Below are 21,094 nucleotides of genomic sequence, written 5' to 3' on the forward strand. Positions count from 1 at the left end.
GAGAGGACTTCTGCTTATTTTGGGGCCATGAAACTGCTGCTGTTAAGACAGGAGGAAAGGTTTGGCACCTTCACACCTCACAGCAACGCTTGCTTTATTCTCTGCCTTTCTGATAGCATTTATGTTAAGTTTGGTAGAAGTAACGCTAGCACGGGGACGATTCTGCAGTGGAGATAGTCTGTCAAGGTTATAAACCCATCTGCAGAGCAATTCCCAGACAAGAAAACCCAGGAAGGTGGAGCTGCAGCTGGGGGAGTGGGTCAGGAACTTGTGAGTAATAACCATTACAGAAGTGTAATTATTCCTAACCAGGCATAACCAACAGCAGAAGTTCAAAGACACAGTACACAGTCACCCTTTCCGTTCATCTAGCGTGAGCTGTGTAACCTTCAGAAGGAAGCAAAAACCACTCCTTTAATTATCCGTGAGAAGGGTTAGCAAGGAAGGAAATATCTGTAGATTTTGGCAACAGAAATAAATGGAACATACGCTTTTATTTTGTTCTAAAATTTAACGTTTCGTTCAGTTTCTCTCGCATGTACTTGATCTGATGTCTCCATCCTTTAGTCATCAGAAATTGCATTTTCTGCTGTTCTGATTGGCATGCCTTGTTCCCAGGGAGCCTGAGCTGGTCTGGATGGGAAGGGAAGGGAGAAGGAGCTGTGTGGGGAAAATTGCTGGTAGCTGGAGAAAGCAAGCTCAGAGACTCAGTAACTCTGCGCTTTAACTCTTTTACAGGAAAGCTGAAGAAAAAAGTAGGTTTCCAAGAGATGGAAAATTCTAATATCTAAACTTCTTCTGCTGAAAATTTTCCATAATATCTAAAATACAAAGTTTGTTTTGAACAGTGAAAATGTATTTTAGTTTTCTCCAAGCGCAGCAGTCTCTCTCATGCCAGACCGGTATTTTTTTTATCGTTTGCTCCCTGGGATGAGTAGTTTCGTGTTCCAGTGCCGCGGTGGCCTGAGGCCCCAGCTGCCCCGGTCCCGATGGCGAACCCCAAGAGCCCTGTGCTGCGCTGCTGGGTCGGGCAGAGCAAAGGGGCCTATGGCACGGGGAGCCCAGCCAAGGTTTGGGGACAGGGACATTTCCAGTCCTTATCAGGCAATGCAGATTAATGTATTTCTGAATGCTTCTTGACTAGGTTAACAATGTGTTTTGTGTTGGATTGGCCAGCAATGGAGGATTTGGGGTAGATTTCTGGTCAGGGTACAGAAAATTTTTTTTTTTTGCCCTTGCATAAAGTGCTCATTGTATCAATACCAGGATGACTGGGCAGCCCGTTTCTGCCCCAGCCTCCTGGCCGCAGGCAAGCAGTGCCTGGCTGTGCCGCAGAGCGAAGCAGGGGGCAAAGAGCTGCTCGATGTGGGATGGGTGCCCCGAGTTGGGTCTGATTCCTACCACTGACCCACCAAAACGTGAACGCTCAATCATTGTGGGGTCACCAAGAGCGGTCTGTGGGGCGACATGGCCCTGCCTATGGTGCATGTAAGGAAAAAAGATCAGCAAATGCACAGTGTAGTTCAGCACGTCACAATTTCGTGTCTTCAGGGGTACTCCGTGCACATGGTTGCAGCAGTCTCAGTATCTTGGAGCTGAAGTTTGTGGTGTTTTGCTGTTAAATGTGACTGACACTGACATGGACATTTCTTTAGAGGTGGTGTTTAACTCCAAATTTCTGTTAATTTTCAGAGAAGTCTTCCCACCCTCAGAGGGATGGCTTCTGCGGTTGAAACATGGGGTCAGTGTAAAGACAACTGAAGCGTAACTGCACGTCAGGACCTCTGCAATAAGCAGCCGTGTCCTGTGTCTGTGACCAGGTTAGATGGATACAACAAGGAAACCTCAGACCTGTCTGGCAGCTTTAAACCCCTGCTCCCGGTGTGCCTGCCTGCCAGCTGACAGCTCCTGTGTTACCTGCGCCCACGTTCAGGCCGGTGATCCAGTTTCTTGCAGAGGACTGATAATGGGCTTAGTGCCTCCTCCACCCAGAGCAGGACAATTGGAACCACATCAGTTGCTTTGTCCTTAATGAAAGAAATGCTTGTCACCGGTTGACATGTTTACTTCTGTAGGGCTGAGCTATTTATCTGTGCAGGGTCTTCCAGCTGATAAAGTACTGCCACATCATATGAAACCCATGCAAGCATAAATCAAAAGGACAAGGTGTACAGCAGCAGGGATGCCTTTGAACAGCCAAAGTGGATGTTTCCAATAGGTTTCTTGCACAACAGATTACACTTTAGGCTGATGCGATTGCTGCAAGTAAACTGTCACTCTTTGCCTGCTCCCTGGAAAGTGCTGTCCTTTGACACCATCTCCCACAGCATTCTCCTAGAGAAGCTGGCGGCTCACGGCTTAGACAGGTGGACTCTGCGCTCGGTCAAAAACTGGCTGGACGGCCGGGCCCAGAGAGTTGTGGTGAATGGAGTTCAGTCCAGTTGGTGGCCGGTCACGAGCGGTGTTCCCCAGGGCTCAGTTTTGGGGCCGGTCTTGTTCAATATCTTTATCGATGATCTGGATGAGGGGATCAAGTGCACCCTCAGTCAGTTTGCAGACGACACCAAGTTGGGCGGGAGCGTTGATCTGCTCGAGGGTAGGAAGGCTCTGCAGAGGGACCTGGACAGGCTGGATCGATGGGCCCAGGCCAACTGTATGAGGTTCAACAAGGACAAGTGCCGGGTCCTGCACCTGGGTCACAACAACCCCATGCAGCGCTACAGGCTTGGGGAAGAGGGGCTGGAAAGCTGCCTGTCGGAAAAGGACCTGGGGGTGCTGGTTGACAGCTGGTTGAACATGAGCCGGCAGTGTGCCCAGGCAGCCAAGAAGGCCAATGGCATCCTGGCCTGTATCAGAAATAGTGTGGCCAGCAGGAGTAGGGAAGTGATCGTGCCCCTGTACTCGGCACTGGTGAGGCCGCACCTCGAATACTGTGTTCAGTTTTGGGCCCCTCACTACAAGAAGGACGTTGAGGTGCTGGAGCGTGTCCAGAGAAGGGCAACGAGGCTGGTGAGGGGTCTGGAGAACAAGTCTGATGAGGAGCGGCTGAGGTAACTGGGGTTGTTTAGCCTGGAGAAAAGGAGGCTGAGGGGAGACCTCATCGCTCTCTACAACTCCCTGCAAGGAGGTTGTAGTGAGGTGGGGGTCGGTCTCTTCTCCCAAGTAACAAGCGATAGGACGAGAGGAAATGGCCTCAAGTTGCGCCAGGGGGGGTTTAGATTGGACGGGAGGAAAAATGTCTTTACTGAAAGAGTGGTGAAACATTGGAACAGGCTGCCCAGGGGAGTGGTTGAGTCCCCATCCCTGGAAGTATTTAAAAGACGAGTAGATGAGGCACTTAGGGACATGGTTTAGTGGGCATGGGGGTGTTGGGTCGACGGTTGGACTCGATCATAGAGGTCTTTTCCAACCTCAATGATTCTATGATTCTGTCTTCCCTGGTCATGGCATGGCAGCTCAGATATTCCTTCTGTCTGACTGTCCATGCACAGCCTGGGTCTGAAGCTGGCTGAAGTTGGGAGTGTTTCTGTTAACTTCAATCTTTGTATCCAGCCCTTAATTTGTGCTGGGCCAGCAGGATGGGGGGGGGAGTGTCTGGAGCGAGGGCAGGATTTTGGGGTTGTCCCTGAAGTTTGTATACTCTGCGCTGAAGTTTGCTGTGGGCAGAAAGGCTTTTGGGGCTTGATGCTTCAAAGGATCTCTGAAAAGTTGCAGTCAATACTCTCTAAGTTGTGGTAAGGGTTATGTTAAACGTGTCCCTTTTTTGGTCAAATATGTCTAGACAGCAAACTCTTATTCGTGGCTGAAATGTTTCCCTCCTGGCCTCATAAAAACATACCATCACCTTTAAAACATCATACTTCTGTAGAAAAATGCTTTATGCTCTGGAGTTACAAGAAGCACCTGAGCATCACTGCAAGTGGAAAAACTGGGGGGGGGGCGGGGGGGGAAGAATCATCTGGTTTTCCAGGGAAGCTTTGGGCAGCACATGGGGCATCATCAGCTTTTACTTCCAAAAAAGGCAGTCTTCCAGCACTTCCAGCTTGTTCTTTAGAACTGACCAGATTTCATGTAAAAGCATCCCCCTCTTTCCAGAGGAGAGGGCAGACACCCAATTACTCTCTACTGTTGTGCCCTTGCAGTGATCTGGAGCTCCAGCAAAGTCCCTGGCAGACCTCCCTTCGCCCTGCTACCTGCTGCAGAGCCATCATAGCAGGGAGAGAGCTTTTTAATGTTCACTGCTTCCTGCTTTTGTTTGCATAGGCAAAGAAATGCAAAATGTATCCCAGCAAGGCGATGCAGTTGGTGACACCCCTGGCATACGGCTTTCCAGGCGACAAGGTTATTGCAGCAGGCATCGGCAGCACCCCGTCTTTGTCGGAAAGGTGGCCTTGGTGCTTCGTTTGCATTCCAGCCGTGATGCTGGGGCCGCTTTTACCGCTTGAAATACATTTGGATGCAAACATGCGTGCAAGTTGCCACCACTGGTGCCTGAACCCTGCTGCCTGGATAAACAGATTCTATTTTGGATCAAAGTCCCCCTGCGTCTGCTGTGCGCGTGCCTGTTTGTAAGCGAGCAAGGCATTGGGGAGAGCAGGCTGTAAATTCAAGGCAGAGCCTTTTCAGTGATCCCCCAGCAGTGTCTGGATGCTACCCAAATCTCTGCTAATTGGCCTCAGGAGACCCCCCATTCACTGCACCCTCATCAGTTATCTGAGCCCAAGGGGGGATAAAATCCCTAGATGGTGGGGGGTGGGAGCACTTTGTATACACATAAAAACATCATAGCTTTGGATATCAGCTAGCACCCTGTATAACTAAAGAGCTCACCCAGTGCTGACACCACCAGGAATACCCGGTTTGCCCCAGCACAGACAAAAGGATGGACTTGCCCCTCAGGCTGGGTTTTGCCCAGTGTTTTCCAGGCTGAGCTAGAAATGGGGAGCAGGTGGGAGGAATTGAAACTGGCCCAGGGTATTTTTGACAGTGGGTAATAAAGGATTACAGTTTGAAAGAGTGAGATTCAGGGCTTCCATGCTGTTAGCATAATAATGAACTGCCAGCCCCAAGGTAGGCAAGATGACCTGGAAGTCTGGTCTTCCAGGAAGCGATATCAATCACTCCCAAGCTCCTCGACCCCATCCCTAATTTGCCACAAAGGCAATGGTTCTGCCAGCAGCACGGGGGGAGGCAGCAGGAGGAGGTTTCCCCCCCTGGATTTAGCTCCTGCTCCAGCCTCGGGAGCAGCAGCTAGCCAAAAAAAGGCAGTTTCAATCCGATGAACGTTGGCACTGAAGGTCTTCTCTTGCCGGCTGCTTCCTCCCATGAACAATGTGATTTGGGCCCCTGTGCCACTGTCCCAACACCATCTCCCCTTTCTCTGGTGCTTGATGAGGTTCTGGTTGGCTTCTCATATGGGTTTGTGTCAGCTGAGTCCATCTCTGCCTTGATTATTTGCTTTCTACCAATTTGTAGCTTATCCAAACTTTACTAGCAGAAGCAACCCCACTTATAGCAAATGTTGGAGACGGGGGCTGTGCAAGCAGCTGACTTTTCATTTCATGGGATAACCCTCTTCCCAAGATAAGATTTGTTCTGAGTTTGTCTTAAATTAATTTGCTTCCCACAAGAAAACTGTAAATATGTATTTTTTTTTAAGTTTTTTTGGGTCAGGAAAACATATCATTTGTCTCAGAATGCAGTGCTTGATTGTTTTTGTTTCCCCCTTTTTAATTATTAAATATGGTTATCTTTTGAAACAGAGCTTTATTTCTAAATGAAATGTCAGAAATTTTTTACTTGAAAATATCAAGGAAAAAGTGTTTTGATGTTTCATTTTTTCCCTGATTTTGTTGCTAAACAACCCAATTAATTTAATGCACGTTTGCTATTAGTTTCAGTCAATTGTAATACCATTTTTTTTAAAGAAGAAATGCTTTCCCTTAAAAATACCAAACCAGTTGTCCGAGGGTGGAGGGCTGTTTGGTAACACATACACCAACCTATTGCATTGCTGCAAAGAGCCCATAGCCAATGGGTAAAAGCAAAGATTGCTTTTCCCGTGGTACAGCAGCAAGCAGAGGCAGAGGGTGAAAAGCAACGAAGGACGTTTGTGGCAGAGCAGGACTTTGAGTGTCTTCCTCTGGCAGGACGGGCTGGTTTATGGAAGATGGAAATGAGTTGTAAATACGAAAACTCTCATTTCTAACCTGGCAACAACAGTTTCTCTCAGGCAAATCGCAGAGATCTTACCGAGACCCCAGGAAGTATCTGGAAATGTTACCACGACATAAATACACTTGGCATCTGCCAAGAGACCCCAGGAAGTATCTGGAAATGTTCCCACGACATAAATACACTTGACATCTGCCATTGAACAGTCTGTTGTGTGAAATGGAGCAAAATTCAATGATTTTTTGTATCTGCTTTCTACTTTGCGATGGTCTAAGTTCACTTGCTATATTCTTCCTGTTTTTTAATGCATTTTTTGGGTCTTTGCTCCAGTTGGTGCTACAGTGACCTTGTGTCCAAGGAAAGGTGCTGTTGCCACAAGGGCTGGGGTGGGGAGTTTTGGCAAGGCCGCTGGATGCTGTCAAGCTGTGTGGTCCCTGCCGCCTCCCAGAATGACAAACGGCTTCTCCAAAGCCTCGCGGCACCTTCTGTGCCCTGGCTAGGGAGTTGGGGACGTGGCTCCTTCCGATGCAGATGTAAAAGGACATCCCCAGAGCCTCCTCTCAGACTTCAAACTTGAGGTTTAACAGGTTTTCGATTGTCTATCATTTTCTGGTTTGTGCTCTTTTGTGCCCAGCACCTGACATGTAGAAAATGTGCTTTGAAGGACAAATAAGTTATCCTGATCATGATAATAGTCATAATAAATTACACAAGCCATGGAAATTGCTCCCAAAGACCCTGGGGGAGCTGGGTGCCCACATTTTGTTTTGGCCAGACCCTCAGTTCATGGCAGATCCCCTCCAGGTTTTGGTGCTTTGCGTGTCCCCCTCTTCCACAGGACTGCGTGGGATGGAGGCATCGGTGTGGGCAGCCTCTTTGCCCATGAGCTTCAGCCTTGCTGCCCCAGCAGCTCCCAGGGAAGAGCCACCAGGTCCCCAGCAGCTGTGGTGTGGGTGGTGGAGACAGCACCTAAGGGCTATGGAGAAACCTGGGTGGCGTGAGCACGAGCTGGTCCCAGCAGGGCTTGGCCACTGATTTCTGCAGGAGCTGGTTGGAGATTGGTGAAGTTCATCCTTCTGGAAGAGCTTAGTGACAGACCCAAACACCACTTCCACCCCACTTACATCTGCCTATAAATGACATGTGAAACCAGCCAGCTTGGGGTTTTCTACTTTCAGTGAGTGCAGAAAGTAAATAAATGGACTAAATAACAGAGCAGGGTTGCCAATTCAAGTGACTGAGAACTGTGAGCCGGGGGGGGGGGGGTCTCTTAAAAATCATGTTATTTTGGGGAAACTGATAACAGGAGATTTCCATTTCCCTCTTGTCTCTTGAGCCTGCTCAGCTTGGCTTTTTTGTTCAACCTGGCTAGAAACCTATTATTTTGTTTAAATGAAAGATGATCCTGATACGTGGCTGAAGAAGCGGTTGAAAAGCAATCCTGCCAGCTTGCGCAAGAGAATTGCAACACTGGGGAAGAGCAGCTTAGAAGTTAAAAATTCTTTCTCATCTAATAACCCAAAGTTGTTACTGAGCACCCGCAGGTAAGAGGGAAAGCAGTACACAGCTCTCACTTCAAAAGTGACTCTTGAATAGGAATGCTTTTACCATAAAACTTTGCATATTCAGTAATTCCTTCTTTGTGCACAGAAACCTTATTAAACTATGGTCAGCTACCTGTCAGACTTGTTATTTGCTACAGGCTCCTGCCTTACTGGGACAATTTCAGGAAGCATTTGCCAGGTGACTGGTTTACTATATCAGGGCGTATGCTCTGGGCAAGGTTTGGTCTCTGCGGTGGGTGGGTGTAAGCAAGAAAGAGGAGCGAGCGAGCGAGAGAGATGTGACTTGTCTTGTGGAAGCAGAATCAAGTCTGGATAAAAGGCAGCAGAGGATAAATGAAAACACTTGACTCTCCTGCTCCAGGTTTCCTAGGAGCATTTTCTTTTAATTGAGTGGACCATTGTTTGCTGAGCATAACCTCTTGCTTCCCCTTGTAACTGTGCTACCCACTTTAATTAAGAGGGATGAAAATGGAATATTTCATCTTGCAGAGGGGGCAGGAAGGGACACAGCTGAGGCCGCTCTCCCGCGTACAGCGCTGCACAGCTTGACGTAATCAACTGTCATCATTCATACTCACTTTGCAGCATAATATGGGATGGGCAGCAGTTGCATTGGCTTGAAATAGCCCAAAGATGGCAATTACTACGAGGCAGGGTTCCTCTGGGCTGCACAAGCCCAGATCAGGTCGTACCCCAGCTCTCAGATGCAGAATGACCTGACACCCTTTTGGTGCGTGCTGCCTGGGCCGCAGATTCATTGAGAAAGCCAACACGGGGCCGAGCATCAGCTCGGGTCTGTGGGACTGCAAGTGGGGATGTTTGACACCCGTCTGGTTGGGGCAGTTGGGTGATGGGTGGGAAAGCAGAAGAGAGAGGAGATGCAGGCTTTAATACTTAAATAAGGAGAACGCTGTCCATCCTGTACTGGGATGAAACCCTGAGCAGTGCACCTGCAACAAGGGGTGCCAAAGGGATGTGGAACAAACTCGGAGACCAGGGCACGTGTGAGCCCTTCAGTCCTACAGACACTTGCAGCGGCGTGCACTAAATAGTTAACTGCCTGTGTCACCGAGTGTTTCTGCGCACACTCGCTTCTCAGAGGATTGATGTGTTTGGCACATGCACACCTCCCTCCAGATAGTGCGCAAAAACAGTGAGCTGCTTTGTGTGCCTGTACGTGTGCGCCGTGGATTAAAGTCACCTTTGTGCTGAGGGTGAACATATGGTTTATGTATTTCAGAGAAGGGAACATGAGATTGTAGCATGATGTGTGCTGCACAGGGGTGAAACCGTTTCAGAGCTCAGTGTCTGGGTTGTTGGTTCTCCAGAGCTTGAAAGAAATGTGGGGATGCGTTTTAACGGGTAATTTCAGATGTTGCCTATGCTGTCCCCCTTTGTTATTTTTCTTCATGGCATTGGCAGGAAGGATCTCAGACAGAATCTGGCAGGGAAGGGATCAAAATCCTTGTTCGGGGTTGGCAGGACTTCTCCTTTGAGTCATGCTCACGTTAAACTCTCAAAACTCGAATGCACACACAGAGGGATGAATGCTGAGCAGATGGCTTCCCACCGCTGCACCCAGTGACCCCCTTCCCTCTCTCAGAAGCTGAGGGGACAGGAGTCCTACAGGGAAAGGCAGGGGATGAGAAGCTAGTTGGGGTTTGGGTTTTTGCTCAGTTCCTATTGTTTTAAGGACCAGAAACTAAAGTCAAGATTCCTATTGATGTGAATGGACTTTACACCAAATTCTGATTTAACTTTAAACCAACTCTCAGGGCAGGAGCTAATGTGGACTTTATACAACACGCAGGATGATTTCACTAATATTGATGGGTAACATGCCCAATTCATTGATTTTGGGGCTTTGGAAAATACACTTAGGTACATACGAATACCTAGACCTGGAAAGGAGCTTTTTGCCTTCCTGTTGCCCCCTTCTTCCTACTGTGGCATTTCCACAAGATGTTGCAGAAATCATGGGGGAGATGCAGGTGGGGAAGCCTGGCAGTCTCCAGGAACAGTCTATTTTTGCCGTCCCAGACTCTGAGGATTGCAGTAGATCTTCAGGATACCACCAGATACAGCTTTTGCCTTTGTATTTTTCATTAGTTCTCTGATGGTCTTTCACGGGGAAGAAACACTCTGAAAATGGGCTGTACAAATACTCTATTTTCCATCTGGAGAGAGGAAGTGATATTTTTTTATGCCTGTGATTAGTCTGTGGTAATTTGTTTGTTTGCCTGTTTGCTTTTTTTTTTCCCCAAAGTGAAAACCCAGAAAATTGTGTTTTGCTGCAACCTGAAATGCAACCTTTTATTTTCATGCCTTAGTAATTGAAGGTTTAAGTTATTGCTGCTACAGCCTTTTTCCCCAACATTCAATCAGTAATTAATGCTCACTTGCCCAAATGTTAGAGGATTTGAGCTCCAGTCCATAGGAGAGTTTCTTGATCACCATACAAGAGAGAGAGACTGACCCCTCGGTCCCTCCTGCTGCAGCGTTTCTCTTGCATGGGCTATTTCAGTATTCGCTCAGCTAGAAAGCGAGTATACGGCAGATTCTCCAGCCTGGTGGTTAGGGCATGCATTTGGGAAAGAGAATCGCTCAGCTCCAGTCCTTGCTTCAATGAACCTGACATTGAAAAGCTGACAATGAAAGCAGCTTTATTAATATTGCCAGCTTGGAGTGTTCAAAAATCATGTGTCAATCTCCTAAGTGTTGAGATAGTAGAAAATACATCTGTATCTTTGGCTTCTTTTTATTTCCCTTTTGGGTTGTAGCTTTTGAGGGACCAGTTTTCAAACTTTATCTTGTGACCAGGGCTAGGAAAAGCTGTGTACATAAACCCTTCCCCTCCCTTTACAATAATCCCCTTGGAGGCAGTTTTTCCACCTCATTTTATTTTAGCAGCACCTTTGTGGCCCTCAGCAGAGGAAACAATCTTTTAGTGAAGGCGCTTCCAACTCCAGGGCAAAAGAACCATCTCCTCCACAAAATCCTTGCCTCCAAAGGGGATATTCATAACTCCCTCACCGATTTAAAAAGAAATAACCTTGAAATGTCTTTTACGTATTTAGCACTATTTCAGACTGAAATGATTGCTCATGTTTAGTTTGCAGCAGAGCCTGATCAGATTTGAGCCCAGCGACCTTGTTTGAGCATCATTGTCAGGGTTTTTTTTTCTGCTTTCTCTCTATATATCAATATTGAACCAACAACTTGCCATTAAACGAGCAGGTCCTTGTTGACCTAGAATTTAAATTTCAACCTTAACCCATTGCTTGGAAAGATTCAGTGGCACTTCTCAGTAAAAAAAAAAACCAAACAACTTCTGTGAAGATGATGAAAGGGTGTCAGAGCCTACAGGGATACACCAGGGCAGCCCAAAACAAAAGATAGAGCCATCACGGGACAGTTTGAGCACTCCGCATTAGGTGGTTAAATAACAAAGGCTGGGATCAATTTTAGCTTTCGGCTCTACCTGCTGCTCCTGGGTAACCCTACCCCGCGTTAACAACACCAGCCAGTAGCTGCTCATGTATAATGCATCTTTACTAACCTGCAGTGAAAGGCACCAAAGTGTAATACATGTGAGCAAGGTAAGAGAGGGAGCAGAGAAAGGAGTTATCCTCCGCCGACGTTAGCTGACCTGACTCGCTCCTGAAGTCTCCCAGGGATGCTCTGGTCACATACTGGAGAGTGCAGACACGGGAGCGGGGTTTCTTCAGGCACTCCTCTCCCACAGCCCCTGCCCCAAACGCCAGGTCCGAGCCCGAGAACATCACTTGGAGCTTTGTGCAGTGCGCGTGGGCTCATCGCTGCACAGGGGACAGATGAGATGATTCAGGGAAGGTGCCATTTTGGTCATTCCCCAGTTCTGCCATTAACGTTAGAGGACTAGGGTCTCAGAGGCAGTTAAGCTAGCATTTTTTAAATTTATAAACAAAATAATCATCCCTTCCAAAAGCAGCAGGGCATCTCCATTTATTTAGAAAGAATATGTGAAATGCAAGACACCGCCTCTTTGCATCTCGTGGTGCCAAAATAATGAGCTGAAGCGGGTTAGAAGAGTGAAGTAGTTAAAAGTAATGTTGCTTTTAAATTCACGACATTTGAAGAAGTCCTTAAAGAATTCCTACAGATGCCTTAGTGACTGATTTCAAACCAGCTTCAGTTCAAAACATAACATGCTCTGGCGTGATCCCAGGAGAAATCAACATCATTTGTTCTTATTTTGAGTTATTATGCATAATAAGGTCGTGTTCCAGAGACAAGACCACTCTAAGATGCATGACTTCAATTTTGGAAAATAATTCCCTTTCCTACACTGAATGTTTCATTCTTTGCAGGCTCAAAAGAGCTGAAGAAAATGAAACAGCCTTTAAGTAGCAGTCATACGCTCACCTATGGCTTCCTACGTCCCCAGGTGTAACCTTCATAACATTTAACTGTTATTCCTCACTTGGACATTTTAAAGATTGGTCATGCCCATTAATATCTTTGTTCCAGCCCATGTCTTGCTGAACGGTGTGATATGATACAAACCATGATTCATAAAAGTTCCCTGGAAGTGACTCAAGAGAGATTTGGGATTTTCAAACAGTTTTTTTGAAATGTTAATGGCTGTTTAAGAGCAACAACAAGCAATTTCAGCTGGGGATGATTCAGTTGAAAAGGTTCTTAAAGCAAGTTGGTAGGAGTCAGACAGACTCGGGGAAAATAGGAAAACTTGTGTTTTGCTAAAACAGTTCAGAGAGGGAATTGCAACTTCTTTAAAAAGTTGGGAAAATATTCCAGTAGATTAAAAAGCACTTCCAAAACCAGAGACTTTCTTTAGACCGGAAACTTTCCAAAGTACCTTGCTTGCACATAAGCAGGATGGGAGCAGTGGCTGGAGGGGCTCCAGCTTTATCCCCATGGTAGAGGGACGCATTCAGTGATGGTTGCACTGCCTTTGGGAGCCCCAGCATGGGCTCTAATAGAAAAGAGTGTTTGTATTTGTATTTTATCAGCCTGCTTGATCCAGCTACTTGTGATGATACTGAGTTGCAGTGTGAAGTCCAGATTCCTGTGCACGCAGCAGCTGGAAAGGCTGAGTTCATGTTGATGGGGAGGGTTTGGTTTCTCACTCAAGACCTTGGGCAAGTCACCTCATCTGTGAAATGGGGATAATCATGTTTCTTTTCTTGTCAGAGAATTGCAGAGTTAAGTGCATTAAGAATTACAGGACTGAATAAAGGGATCTCTAGTAATATATAATAGACCTACATACAATAACAGATCTATAGGAATAATATTCTTGACCTGGTTAGTTTTGTGTATTCTCAAGTGCTTTGTCTTAACCAATGATTTAGCTCAAGCCAGCTCACATAATATATCTTCATGCCCTAATCTAGAAGCAGCTTTCTGAAGAGGGAAGCCAGATTCCTTAACTTCACTCTGAAAAAGAAAAAGATCATCTACTTTAGGAAAACCAACAGGAGCTGGCTGTGTACATGTAAATGATCTTTCAAGTGGGGATGTGTCATTGGCTTTCCCCTCTTCACCACCACTAATCCTTAGCTGGAAAGGCACTTGGGACATTTTTCTTGTGATAAAGTTGGCCTTGCAACTCTTGTCTTGCAAACAAGCTGGTGAATAAGGGGTGAATCCTGAGGATTAGTTGTAATGCAAGGAGTGAGACTGGAGAAAGAGGGTTAGGAGGAGGAAGGACCTCGCTCGTGATGGTAGCTGACATCAGGCACATGAGCTTGTCGTGGGCTGTGCGTGCTCAGCACGCAACCCTCCACGTTCCCTCTGCGAAGGTGGCTTTGCTGCAGTCGTGCATGCCTAGCACGCGATTTATTGCTGACAGAACAAGCCTTCCCAGCAGGAAATACTGCAGCAATAACCTTACGAGTGGCCAAGACCAAGCTGTAAAGTTTTCCAAGGCCACCACTGCATAAATAACACATTGCAAAAGCTCATTTTAAAGCCCGGAGAGTCGTAGATGTTCCACAAGGCCAGAAAGCAGAGAAAGGCAAGGTTGAGGCACGGTTTATTTCACAAGGGTAGGAACCGGGAAGTCTGGGCTGTATTTACCCAGCTGGAAGCAGGCTTCACATCTATTTATTCCAAGGTTTTGCTTCAGGTGCATACTCTCCCATTAGGGCTAAATAGCCGGAAAAGGCCAAATACATCTGAGGTCACTTTTGGCTAATTAACATGGCAACAAGTGCTGATTAATTAGTTTGGGCCTGAAATTAGCTGAGATAATTTTTGCAATGGTAGAGGCCATGGATTTATGAGTGCTTCTTCTCCAAGACAAACAATACTCTGAAAACATTGTTTGTGTAGAAACCTTCATTCATTCACCCTGTAAATCATACCTGGATTTCTCAGAACTTCAAGAGTAACTATTTTATTTCATTTAAATGCGTGTTTTTATTTCTTTTTACCTGATGGAAAAATTTACGTTACACGGCATCCAGTGACGATCACTTGCCTTATCATGAACCCCTCTGCTTGATGTGTTCCTGTATGTTAGAGCAAGTTAAAAAACCTTTGGAGATTGAGGTCCAGATTTTCAGAACTGCTGAACATCACAGCAGGCAAAAGGTGTTGAGGTCCCAATGAAAAACCTGATGTCCTCTAGTCATCAACATGCTTAATACATAGACTTGCTGACTTTAACAACTTAGTCAGTGATCTACCAATTTTGGTGATGATTTACTACCGTACTAATGTGAGCTGTGGTGTACCTGACTTCTAGATATCCTGCAGTCCGGGCTATTGGACCTCAAAAATCATGGGGAAATTCCCATTACACTGACATAGAATCATAGAATCATAGAATCATTGAGGTTGGAAAAGACCTCTAAGATCACCGAGTCCAACCGTCAACCCAACACCACCATGCCCACTAAACCATGTCCCTAAGCGCCTCATCTACACGTCTTTTAAATACCTCCAGGGATCGGGAACTACCGTACTAATGTGAGCTGTGGTGTACCTGACTTCTGGATATCCTGCAGTCCGGGCTATTGGACCTCAAAAATCATGGGGAAATTCCCATTACACCGACATGGAGCAACTCTGCTCTTTGCAGCGTATATGCCATAGGTGTACTGCAAACACTTTGTCAGACTGGTAATTATAAAGTTGATGTATGCACGGACAGTGATGTTTAAGAAATATTGGACTTGCTGCTTTAAGACCTGTTGATACTGCCAGGTCAGAAAGTGTGCAACAGAGAGGCCTCTGCCAAAGCTAAGGAAACATATGTGTCTACATTAATACAGTATATGAGACCTCCCTGTACTGTAGGTACCCTGCCATGTGTCCTTCTGTCAGAAGTCTCTCTGGGTGTATGCAGCTTTCCGCTTGGCCTTTGGCATTTTGATGGGTGGCTGATGAGGAGCTAAAAGCCCTGTTTCCCAGGCCAGGTCCCCAGGGCATCCCGTGGCTGGGGCATCCTATTTGCAGACTGCCTTAGCAGAAAGGCCCACCAGTGGGTCTGGAACAAGTATTCCCTTTGCAAAAGATTTATTTTGTGTTTGGCTTTCATTGTCCGTCTGACTGCAACCACTTTTGAAATATAAACTTGCAAATGGGAGTAGCTCCCTATGTCTCGCTCTGAGAGATCAGCTCTGCTGCTGCTGCCATTGCAGTAGGTCAAGAAGCAGGATTTCCTTTTCATGGGACTTTTTTAGCATTAATTTTGCTTCCAGTCCAAATCAGGGTGAAACTATGAGTGTTCACATTTCCCATGAGCTGGAGGCTGTCAGCAGAGATGCACAATGCAGAAAACGTCTGCTAAGAAAAGAAAAATTGACGGAGCAGCTATGAGTGGCTGCTGGTTCTCAAGTCCAGAACTGACCCACGATGTCCTTGGGACAACAGGGGTACCCAAAGAGGGAAAGATCACTCAGGTCTTACTGTGCTGTAAACCCAGCAAACCCCCTCAAACCCAAGAAGTTTTAAATTATGTGTTTAGGTCTCGGTGACTAGTAGGTGTAGCTGTCATGTCATTTTGCCATTGCATAAGTGTTTTCTAACTTGGCGCTCTGTCCATCCCTCATAACTCTTCCCCTCCCAGCTGCTTTCAGCTGAACCACCTTGCAGAGCTGCGGTCGCTGTGCTGGGCAGGGTGGCCCCCGTGGGTGCCAGGTACAATAACCAGCTGCTTTGGGGGCTTAAAAAGCTTTGGGTCCCTACAGAGGTTTGCACATAGGAGCAGACAGCGTGAAGCAGCACTGAGCTGCCAGGCTGCTCTCTTGTACAGCCATCAGCCACCTCCGATGGCAGTCACGGAGATTATGTCCAGGGTGGCTCGCTGGGGCCATTGTTATTTCACTCCAGCCCATCCTGCACCAAAGTGAAAGCAGAGAATATCTTCCCTCACCATGGTGCATATCTGAACTACATAAAACCTTGGTGGTGATGATGATTATAAATAATCCATCTCATGCAATTTTTTCCTTGTTCAGCTTTTCCCAGTTTGATAGGATTTTTTTGTAAGCGATTATCAGATTTTAACAAGTACTGTCCAGAGGGACCCCATAAAAGTTTGTCTGAAGCACATTTTTGCCCCTAAAGCCTCTTTAGTTGCAAGTTTTTCTCCACCTCCTCTTTTTCTTTTGCTTTGAGCTGAAAGGAGCTGGCAGGGCTGGCTGTTGCCCAGAGCCAAGAAGCGTTAGAACCAGTCTGGCAGAAGGCTTCTCTTCCTTGATGGGACTCTTCTTAAATGAAAATTTATGTGAATTTGCAGGGCCTTCATTGAGTCACACGATTAGTAAAAAGCTGTGTGTTGCAAAGGGTCTGTTTATCCCAGTGGTGACAGAAGCCAGAGTCCCTCAGCCACCACGCAGAAGCGCTCCTACAGCAGCTAATGCCGATGCAGGTGGAAACCTCAGAGAAGACTCTGCAACCCGAAGTCCTTTGGATTTTTTTGCCAAAGACGAAGTCACTAACACTGATGCATCACTTCATTCCATTTAATTTCATTTCTGGGGATCAGCTGCAAATTCCTGACCATGTGTGGTCATTAGGGTTCCCATCAGGGCAGCCTACACAGGGCAGCAGTTACATGCCACGAGCCCATGCTCTCCAGATAGTTATAGCTGAGTGTGTTATTCCACTTTACAGCCTGCTTAGATCCTTTCTGCACCATTGTCATGTGCTGCTAAATGGCTGCCTCATGTCCTACCCCAGAAGGAATGAGTAACACGGACCCTCAGACTTAAAAGCATCGTGTTAAGTGTTTTGTTGGGAGCTAACACAGACCAAAGTCTTCTGCTTGGATTTCCCTTGTCCTGTGATTGCTCCAACATCCAGGTTATGCTTTGCAATTCTTTTATGCCAGAGCTGCTTTGTAACATTTTGTCCCATGAGTCTCCTCCCAACCCATGTTCTTGCAGCTTGTCGAGCTTTTCTTTGCTACTTTCTCCTACGACACCTTTTCCCTTTTTGTGATTTCCTCTCTGAGCTTCTTTTACATATAACCACAACTAAATCCCAGGTTTCATCATCCGTTCTGCTGCTTCTGCTCTATTTCTTGTGAAGTCTGAGCTGGCTTTCTCGTTGGATGCATCAGTATATTGTCCAAGTATTTCATAACACCTAATGCATTTTCTTCTCAGATGCATACTTCAGGGAAACCCTCAAATTTCGGGCTCTCTCTCCATTGCCCTGCTGCCTGCCAGGACAGCCTGAAAAAAAATGGTCATATAAAACTGACTCTCAGTATTACTGGGACCCAAAGTGGCCTGTGCAGCTTAGCAGAGGCTAATGGAGTCAGTTGGTCATTTCAGTTTCCTCAGTTGGTAGTGAAGAGAAAAGGGTTCTGCAGAGAGCAATTCACCCCAAATGTTTTAGATCTGGATGAATCACTTTTTTTCAAAAAGTGCTTGTTTCTCTTCGGCTTCTGCTATTTTCAGCCTGCTGGGACTTAAAAATTCAGTGTAGTCTTCAACCACTGACACCTCTATTTGACATACTCGTGTACATAATGAATTGCACTTTGAACAGTGATGTTAATAGTGATAACACCTTGCTAACTCTTAATTAAGACTAGACAAGATAGTAATGATGAATTTAGGCTGATCACAAGCTGATCTGATCAGCTGACCACATATGAATTTAGGCTGATCAGATCACAAGCTCAGGCTTTTGAAAAAGACTGGAAAGTTGCATTGCATGGTAGGCACTTGTTCCCTCGTTACGCCATGATAAATTCAGAATCAAACCATCAGCATATCCATATTTGTTTGATATTCACATCAGGTCATGAAAACAAATTTTAAGCTCTCACTGGCTCTTTAAACCCAAAGCACTGCTTGCTGCACCGGATAGGCATTTGTCAGTGGAAAGTCCTTCAGTGGCCTCTGAGCTCCTCACCTTGCATGCAAGACGTAGAGGTAATAACAGATTGCTGCACATTTTGCTTGGTTTGTGGTTAATACACAGTGGAACTGGGAAATTAAGCAGACCTATAAATAGCAGGTCTTGTATATACACCTGAGCCTCCTGAGCATTGGACCACCTGCGAGGAAACCAGACCTGGAGCTGAACACTTTCAGCCCCTCTGAGGAGACACCGTGAGCAGGGCAAAGTGGTCAGACCTCCCTTTTCTGCCCCAAATAAAGGGCCGTAGGTGCCAGGCAGGCTCCATGGGCAGGCAGGAGCTGGGTGGTACATGTTGGGATACAGCTGCTGGCAGCATCCTCCGGCCAGGAGGAGGGTGTACACATGGATGTGCAGAGGCTTAGAAGTGGCTCGGTGACAGACAGCCCCTGTGGCTGCTTCTGTGGTGTCAGTCCCACCGTCATGCTCTAGAGCAGTTTTGGGTTGCCTTGACTTGCCATCTTGCTATAAAGGCCCTCAGGGGAGCAGGAGCGGACCTACGGGCTGGGATAGGCAGGGAGCTCTCCCGCATCAGCCCTTTCCCTGTGCTACTCCCAAACTGGGGACAGAAATAGAAACCAAGGGTTAGCTGAGATTGGCATTTCCTGGGTGGAAATCAGAGGCTACAGTCATTCTGGTTTTGAACTGGGAGAACAGAAGCTGTTTGAGTTGCAGATGTGAGCCTGCCCAGCCTGAGCAGAACCCTGGGCATGCAGCCCCTCGGCACCCAGCCCAGGCTCCAGCGCCTGTGGTCACCTCCTGTCACGCTGTAGCAAAAGGCAGAAAGGAAGAGGGGTTTGGATGTAAGGTTGAAAGCCAGTGATTAATGTGTCAAATGGGAGGAGGAAATTTAGCTTCCAAGGAAGGAGGAAGAGTGAGTGTAACAAAGGTGGGGGGATGTCAGCAGCTGGTCCTCAGAGCACCAGAGCTTGGGCCATGTGGTTTTCTATGGCTCTGTGGAGATGGATGGACTCTAGCAGGCTCTGCCCTCACCAGGTCCCTCACCAGGTGTGCTCCCATGTCCCCATAAGCCCAGGGTTCACTTTCTTCTGCTTCCCTCTGGAAAAAAGTTCCCTGAATGCGATTTGGGTGGTGATGGGCTGGAGAGAGACAAGGGGCAGATCACCAAAGCATTACGTGTGTGTGCTTTGGTGCTTAAGGAGGTGCAGGCTCCAAGTGAATCTTTCGCTGGAACATCTCTTCCATGGCAGCTCTCTGCTAGGAGGGCTGAGCTCCTTTCTGCATGTTTTCCCCTCCAACCCGGCCACCTGCTTTTGCAGGACTGCATACCTGGAGCAGCAGTGTCTTGGTCCAGCCTGGCATAGGTGATGGGCCAGAAGCGGGGAGGAGACATTCACACACATGCATGTGCCCACACACAGCTTGAGCTCACGAGCTTCATCCTCTTAAGCCAAGATGAAGAGGCATGGAGGAAAGGCTTAAAGATTTGTCAAGCAGGGCTCGATGGTAGCTCTGGTAATGTTGTTTCATAGGAGTGAGTACATAATATTGCATACTTACATGTTTAAATCAGTCACAGCCCCTCTGCCTTCTCCACGTGTAGATCCCATCAATAGCAGCTTTATGCAGGCAGGAACATAACCTGGGGACTCGAGCACCAACACAGTGTCAGGGGAAGTTAGTGCAAATTGCTCCATTGGCTGGACATTAAAGCAAGGAGTGATATCACTCTTAAAATAAGAAACCTAATGTAATGTGCTTTAATAGCTAAATAATTGCTACAAGCAAAGAAGGAGGCTTTTGTGAAAGAGGATCAGTGAAAGCCAGGAGTGAGTGCTCATGACATCACAGCAATGCACAAGAGAAACTTTATTCTCACAGCTCCGCAAAAATGGCTTGTCAAGCTGCCAGTCCCAGATAACTTGGTGGGAGACATTAGAGAAGAGTTAATAAGATGATTGATTTACAGCTGGAAAAAATTAAAGAGTCTGAAAATTGACAGACTGACATTGTTTGAAAGATTTGCAAGAAGCCTCTCCCACTTCTTTCAAAAAGGGAGGTCAAATGCTTCCATCAGTCTTTTACACCCAAGTTTGGAGCTTGCAGCATTTCAACAGGTATTTTGAGGAACTCGCTGTCAGTTCTCCTTCGTAGGAAACAGTTATGAAACTATTATCATCCTAATTTAGCTATGTAAAAATAGATCTTAAAAGTCTGTACCTTCTTATGGGAAGAAGTGGGTTTAAAATATCTTATTTTAATTTACCAGCTGTGGATCAGATCCAAAACCTTTATGAAACTTCTGCATTTCTTATTGCTGGATTTGAGTGCAGTGTGTTTTCTTTACTTGTTAGGAAAAATTGTCAACTTTGTCTCAACTCTGTATATATTTTTACGGTGGTTTGCTAGCACAAGGGAAACTAAGAGTCCTTTCACAACTTTTGGAGCTGATCCATCATATTTTTTTAAGAATTTACTTTGTAAAAGTACTTGTTAAGTTTGAAACACATGATTTACTGTTGATAGAAACAAAATCCAAAGGACGCTGCATTGTGTCTTTGCAAAGAAACAACCTTTATTCTTAGAGTGACATTTGTCAGGCACAATGGTAGAGTCAGCTCCAGGAGCTGTTTGCACCTCGGTTGTCTTCAGCAAAAGGCAAATGCATTAATTGAAAGTAATTATTGAGAGACAACACTTTTAATTTTTCAATTTTCAACCACCCATCAGAGTTGTTAAGAACAGGTTTTTATTTTTAGTATCATTATGTTTGATCCATCCGTTATACAGCTAACAAAGGACAAGTCTGGCTTTCAGAAATCTTTCATGGGTTTCCAAAGACATAAACCAAATTGATTCAAACTGAATTTGATTCAGACTACACATGAAAAAAAAAATCTCACAAATGCATGTGCAAGTTGAGAATAATGATGTAAGATGTAATGAACAGAAATAAGAAGGATATGACATTTCAAATAAAGAGGAAAGAAAGGGAAAGAAGGCCAAACATC

At 46.2% G+C, this 21,094-nt stretch overlaps 1 protein-coding gene across 1 annotated transcript in view; it reads left to right on the forward strand.

The window, feature by feature from the left end:
• Window positions 1-989: 989 nt before the first annotated feature.
• LOC103904694 (heparan sulfate glucosamine 3-O-sulfotransferase 3B1) overlaps window positions 990-21,094 on the forward strand; it is a 95,294-nt gene continuing 75,189 nt past the window's right edge. Inside the window, exons 1-2 of the mRNA XM_009286232.1 lie at window positions 990-1,070; window positions 4,264-4,385. Of these exons, the coding sequence (XP_009284507.1) occupies window positions 990-1,070; window positions 4,264-4,385 (203 nt within the window). The remainder of the gene's footprint in view (window positions 1,071-4,263; window positions 4,386-21,094) is intronic.

The sequence above is a fragment of the Aptenodytes forsteri genome, unplaced genomic scaffold, assembly GCF_000699145.1.
Source record: "Aptenodytes forsteri isolate BGI_AS27 unplaced genomic scaffold, ASM69914v1 Scaffold186, whole genome shotgun sequence".
Lineage (NCBI taxonomy): Eukaryota > Metazoa > Chordata > Aves > Sphenisciformes > Spheniscidae > Aptenodytes > Aptenodytes forsteri.